This window comes from Salvelinus sp. IW2-2015, linkage group LG5, assembly GCF_002910315.2.
Source record: "Salvelinus sp. IW2-2015 linkage group LG5, ASM291031v2, whole genome shotgun sequence".
In the NCBI taxonomy this organism is placed as follows: Eukaryota; Metazoa; Chordata; class Actinopteri; order Salmoniformes; family Salmonidae; genus Salvelinus; species Salvelinus sp. IW2-2015.
Window position 1 is genome coordinate 25,811,868 of NC_036844.1, and position 6,674 is coordinate 25,818,541.

Consider the following 6,674-nt stretch of genomic DNA (forward strand, 5'->3'; position numbering starts at 1 on the left):
GCTGCAAGAGTTGCATATTGAGAATTTTAGAAAAATTCAAAAAGGAATTATGCACAGAACATCAGGGTAGACTTTTATTCAAAGGTTTCACATGGAGCATTTCAAGTCTTTCGGAAATGGAACATTTGAGCCAAGGGGAGGGGTCTGTAAGCATCAAGAGAGCATCACAGGTGAGGGGTTGGAGATGGTAGCAGGAGCAGGCAGGGTGTGTGTGGGGAGGTAAAAACATTAAAAAAGGCACTTTTACACCTTCAGTAACCAGACTGAGCCTCACCACCAAAAATGTTAAAGATATTAAAAGAATGTAGAGAATGCAAATGATGCAGTCCGCACATACCCAACAGAGAGAGCATTGTAAACGAGGCCGGTTTCTCTGTACAACACCCGCCAGACTTTTGCTCCTATCAGTGGGCATGTGGGAAGGAAAAAAAAGTTTAAAATACTTCTGCGAAGTCAGTCATCTCCCAAACCCTTGTCGCTAAAATATAAATAACACTGGCAAATGCTTRGAGCACCACCTAGTGGCTGCAACAAAGTTTTTCTGTGGACCACTTTAGGAACCAGAGGGTAAAACAATGCTCTAATGCTTTTTAAGTTTAAGTTTACCTTCCTCACTTGTCAGCATCCATGTTAAAAGATCCCTAAAGGCAGTCAAATGAAGCACTTTCGTTTGTTTTCAAGTATTGAGTTATCAAATGGTAAAGAGAGCCCCTCACAGGAGCAGACTGAAGCAGTTTCTCTAGCGACACCCAGTGGTCACTGTCTAGAGGGGAAGTGCCTTGCCTTTACCTTGGTCTATCAGGACAAACAGAACATTCTAGAACTTTCACATGTAATCTTAATTTGACAAAGGATGTGACAGAGGGAATAGAGATACAACATACATCCCAACAGAACCAGAATTCATTAGAAGCTTCTGACTTCTCTGTAATACGTCAGAAAACATGGTCTGAAGGGTTAACTGTTCCAGACAAGGTACTATAGTTTAAGAAAACTCAAGTTCTGCAGTTCCACTTTGACAAATGGGTTTTTGGTTGCATCTGACAAAAACTTCACTTTTAATCAAAAATAGTTAAGGGGACAAGATTTACATCCTAATTACCTGTTGCAACTCCTAGCATTCTTAGGCCTAAAATGTGCCATCAATTATTTATCCAACCAGAGAAACATTGGGTGGGGGATAGGTACAGAAACGGCAGGGAGAAGAGAGAAAATACATTTCTGTGAAGATAAAACAACTGTCAGAGGGAAAGACAGGAAATGGATTTCAGGGGGTGTGCAAGCAATTGCAGATGGGTAGAGGGGACAGGAGAGTAAAATGTTTCCTTTAGGGATGAGAGTTTGGGGGTGATTGTGGACATTCGTCCCTCCCAGAGCTTGTAGGTTTTTCTGTAGTACACCCATAGCTCAGGGTGAGGGATTCAGTATTTAAGCTTTTTGGGAACCTCCCAGGGGAAGGCCTCCCGCCCAAAGTGGCCATAGGCAGCTGTCCGCTGGTAGATAGGCTTTTTCAAGTCGAGCTCCCTGGAACACAGAAAGCACAATAGTGTTGAACTGGGTAAATAAATGCGCAGATTACTAGAGGGCAAACCAAGCCGTTGCCATTCAAATGTAGAACCCCTAGACCCATGAGGACCAGCTCCGGCCCTATGGGACCGCTGATAACAAAATATGTTACTGGCAGCCACCATTATTCCACACTACCTGACAATGACACCAGGGCGGAGGTCAAAGTTCTTCTTGACGATGTCCAGCAGCTCCCTCTCGCTCTTCTGAGAAGTCCCATAGTGGAAGATGGAGATGGATAGGGGATGGGCCACTCCAATAGCATAGGCTACCTGACAACACAGCCACTTCTTATTAACTTACATGATCAAGATTCACATGACAGGTTGTAAAATATGCTATCTTTACTTTTCATCTCATTGTTATACATAACAGTTCTAAGTGAATGACTCTTATAGCAAATCAAAACCTGAATCCACAAGCTGAAAACAACCACAAAAGACAAATAAAATTGTTAGGTTGCAGCCATTAGCTCAATCCTGACCTGGACCAGTACGCGCTTGCAGAGCTCAGCCTTCACCAGGGACTTGGCCACCCAGCGGGCAGCGTAGGCAGCAGAGCGGTCCACCTTAGTGTAGTCTTTCCCTGAAAAGGCCCCTCCACCGTGGGCCCCCCAGCCTCCGTAGGTGTCCACAATGATCTTACGTCCGGTCAGGCCAGCATCACCCTGAGAGGGGGAGAGTCAGCCAAGGAGCCCAGGACAGCCTTGGAAATGTCTCTCGTGTTGASAAGAGCCTACTTTAAAAAACAAATCTGACTGACTATGTAGCTACTTGATCACATCTCTCTGGATGGCCATTTTCTAGAGTCTATTGAGGACAGTGGTGTACAATACATCTCTCAGTCTCACCTGAGGACCTCCAATGACGAAGCGGCCGCTGGGCTGCAGGTGGTAGATGGTGTCGTCGTCCAGGTACACGGTGGGCACCACAGCCTTCACAACCTGCTCCTTCAGCGCGTCACGCATCTCATCCAGGCAAATTACTTCATCATGCTGCACGGACACCACGACAGTGTGCACACGCACTGGGAGCATGGCCCCACGGTCCTGCCTATACTGAACAGTCACCTAGAGAGGGCGACGAGGTATGAAATGTCAATCAAAGAGTACACACGTTTGACAAGGTAAGGCAAGATACTAGGATACCTGCATGTGATTGGAGTGCATCTGAAAAGCCAGCTTCATTACGAAGATCTGGACAAGGAATTACATGACTTCCTTGCCATAGTTGGTACATGGGTGTTCATGGGCTACAATGCTGAATCTAACCTGAGTTTTGGAGTCTGGCCTCAGCCAGGGGAGGGTTCCGTTGCGGCGCAATTCAGCCATCTTGGCATTGAGCTTGTGGGCGAGGACGATGGTGAGGGGCATACACTCCTCAGTCTCATCCGTGGCATAACCAAACATCAGACCCTGTAACACAAAACACAGTCAAACACTTGGAGCGGGGTCAAAAACAAACACTATCATACGGTCAAGGCCCAGTCACTTCCTCTCACAAACACTCAAAGACAGGAGCCTTCTAACCTGGTCTCCAGCTCCCACATCCTCCTCTTTGCGGTCCAGGTGAACACCCTGAGCGATGTCAGGGGATTGCTGCTCCAGAGCCACCAGGACATTGCAGGTCTTATAGTCAAAGCCTGTGGGAAGGGAAGTCAAACCTCAGTGTTACTTTCTGTACCTACTAAAGCAAACCCTGTGACCTCTTAAAACCATGTTTTCAATGGAAAGTAGCAATTTAATCTAATCAGAGCAAATTCGCCATAATACCCTTGGAGGAGTCGTCATAGCCAATGTACTTGATCGTGTCCCTGACAACCTTCTGGTAATCGACGTTTGCCCTGGAGGTGACCTCCCCTGCCAGCAGGATCATCCCAGTCTTAGCTACAGTCTCTGAAGAAAATGCAGACAGAAAGAGAAAGCATGTGAGAGAAAGAAGGGGACAAATGGAAGAAAATCAAGTGAAGGAAAGTGAGTGGAAGTGAGGTAAACATGAGCATTAGCTATTCAGGGTGATAAAGGGGGGACAGAAGCAAGGTCATGTTAATGTAACATGGACAAATCCATAGAAAAGTTTTTAATGGGTGCTTGATCATTACCACATGCCACTTTGGCATCAGGGTCCTGCTTGAGATGGGCATCAAGCACAGCGTCACTGATCTGGTCACAAATCTTATCTGTTAAACAAGAAAAGGGAGTTACGGGTGTATCCTGCTTAAACATATAAAAAAGACACAGCTGAACACTTCCCCAGGCAGTTTATCCCTGCAAATGCAAAACCAATGGACCAATATGAGCGACAGCTGCAAAGCACTAGGGTGGCCACATTCCTAACCACAGTCCATTCACACCCTGGCTGGCACCCCCCAGCCCTGCAAGGAGGGGGGCAGTCTCTACAAGACAGTCTCACCACTAGCACCATGTTGGCTTTTAATTCAAAAGATTATCATATGGACTGAATTGTTACAACATTGACTGCTTGCTTAAAGCAGCTTCTTGTGACAAAAGGTGCATAATGCGACAGGCTGCCCACAGTTGCACTGCAGTCCCTGGAGAAGAGGCCTAGGCCTATATTTAGGGTGGAGGTAAGCCTAGATAATCAGCTGCAATGGAGCTGTCTCCCTCCCCCAAATGTTGAGTGAGCATTGCACTTAAACCTGTACATGAGGACTGTAGCCAGAAAACCTGGCTAGCTACTGTAATGCAAACAAAAATATAAAAACATGAAACAATTTCAAAGATTTTACTTCATAAGTAAATAAATTCATTAGGCTCTAATCTATGAATTTCACATGACTGGGAATACAGACATGCATCTGTTGGTCACAGATACCTTGACAAAAAAAGGTAGGGGCTTAGATCAGCACACCAGTCAGTATCTGGTGTGACCACCATTTGCCTCATGCAGTTCGACACATCTCCTTCGCAGAGTTAAATCAGGCTGTTGATTGTGGCCAGTGGAATATTGTCCCACTCATCAATGGCTGTGCGAAGAAGCTGGATATTGGCGGGAACTGGAATGAGCTGTCATAAACATTGATCCAGAGCATCCCAAACATGCTCAATGCGTGACATGTCTGGTGAGTATGCGGGCTATGGAAGAACTGGGACATTTTCAGCTTCCAGGAATCGTGTACACATCCTTGGGACATGGGGCTGTGCATTAACATGCTGAAACATGAGGTGATGGCGGTGGATGAATGGCACGACAATAGACCTCAGGATCTCAACACGCTCTCTCTGTGCATTCAAATTGCCATCGATAAAATGCAATTGTTTGTTGTCGGTAGAGGTGAACAGAATGCCCCACAATGGGGCATTCTGTTCACAACGTTGACATCAGCAAACCGCTCGCCCACACATGTGGTCTGCGGTTGAGGCCAGTTGGATGTACTGACAAACTCTAAAAATATATTGGAGGTGGCTTATGGTAGAGACATTAAAATTCTCTGGCAACAGCTCTGGTGGACAATCCTGCAGTCAAAATGCCAATTTCACACCCAAACTTGAGACATCTGTGGCATTGTGTTGTGTGACAAAACTGCACATTTGAGTCACTTTTTAAATTGTCCCCTGTAATGATCATGCTGTTTAATCATAGTCTTGATATGCCAAACCTGTCAGATGGATGGATTATATTGGCAAAGGAGAAATGCTCACTAAGGGTGAAGTAAACAAATTTGTGGACAACATTTAAGAGAAATAAGCTTGTTGTGCTTATGGAACATTTCTGGGATCTTTTATTTCAGCTCATGAAACAATGGTAATTTGAGGTGAAATGAGTACACCGTGGTCTCATGCTTCAGTCAAATCAAAATAAATCACCGACACAACTGTTACTATACTACACGCATTGGAATGAACTAAAATACACCACTGCTAGAGAACTCCGCTAACCCAATGACCAGATAACAACAAAAGCTACTTGGTCCGCGCTCGCAGTTGCATTATGTCACGTGCACGAGCTCGCAGTCTACTGATGTAATACCGTTGTTCGACTCGCCCAAAATGTGGTAATAAATTCAATGAAAGGAACAACGACGAATATATAAAAATATGGCATATATGTTACGTTTTTAAATAAACGCACCACAGGTGGCGACTTGACCATCCAGACAAGTATTTTAGTGTCACACTTTTCTGGATTAGCATTAGCTTCTAGCTAACGTTAGCTAGCACCCGATCCCATGGCGAAGGCAACCCGCGTGGCCTGACTCTGGCTCGCGTTCCCCATTCATAATATCGGCTGACTCAGATCAGCAAATGTGAAAAATAGTCAAATAGCTAGCTGACTGRGGCATACGAACAATATGTTAGCTAACGTTTATGCGTGTTTGTAAAAATGACTGGCAGGCATTTGGCAGCACTTGCTGCTAGTTCGCTGAATCTACCACATAACCTTTCCTTATGTTGGAAACTAGCTAGCTAAAATAATACGGACTCAAACTCACCTGGGTGTCCTTCTCCAACAGATTCAGAGGTGAACAAAAAGCAGTCTTCATCAATGAGTGAGTTATGGAAACCGTTCAATTGCCCGTTCATTTTAAAGGAATTGTTATTTGCAGAGTATATCTAGCTAAACTCAGTCAACTGTAGTTTACAAAATATGATGTATCTGATACTAAGTATATTGCCCAATTTAAAAATTAGGGTTTCTGTAGACTTAGCTATTTCGCCGGTGTTCTTGAAACAATCTGGTGGCGTTGATATTTATCCTTCAATCGCGTCAGTGAGGGGCGTCCCCGTGTCCTGTCTGTTTAGCCAATTGCAACGTATAGGAGGGGCTGTTGACTAAGGACACGTTCCAGGTAGTCTTTTTTCGGGGGGGGGGGGGGGTGTAGTGATGATCGAGTACACACTGCGCCCACCAAGTCGTTTTTTAAATGTATTTTTTATTTCACCTATATTTAACCAGGTAGGCTACTTGAGTTCTCATTTGCAACTGCGACTTGGCCAAGATAAAGCAAAGCAGTTCGACACATACAACAACACAGTACAACAGTAGTACCACGGTGAAGCATGTGTTGATGTATTGTTGTTAGTACCGGTATGTGGAAGAGAGGGAAAGATTGGTGTATAGGGTTATTGAGGTTGGAAGGGGATGAAG

General features: G+C 44.9%; 1 protein-coding gene across 1 annotated transcript; it reads right to left on the reverse strand.

Moving 5' to 3' along the window:
- Positions 1-1,142: 1,142 nt before the first annotated feature.
- On the reverse strand, positions 1,143-6,253 carry mat2aa (methionine adenosyltransferase 2Aa). Its single transcript, XM_023987840.2, has 9 exons — positions 6,019-6,253; positions 3,667-3,744; positions 3,338-3,460; positions 3,095-3,207; positions 2,837-2,980; positions 2,417-2,635; positions 2,051-2,233; positions 1,705-1,838; positions 1,143-1,524 (listed from the first exon to the last, which is right to left on the reverse strand). Exons 1-9 carry the CDS (start codon positions 6,107-6,109, stop codon positions 1,422-1,424), a joined length of 1,188 nt encoding a protein of 395 aa, XP_023843608.1. The 5' UTR covers positions 6,110-6,253; the 3' UTR covers positions 1,143-1,421.
- Positions 6,254-6,674: the final 421 nt, after the last annotated feature.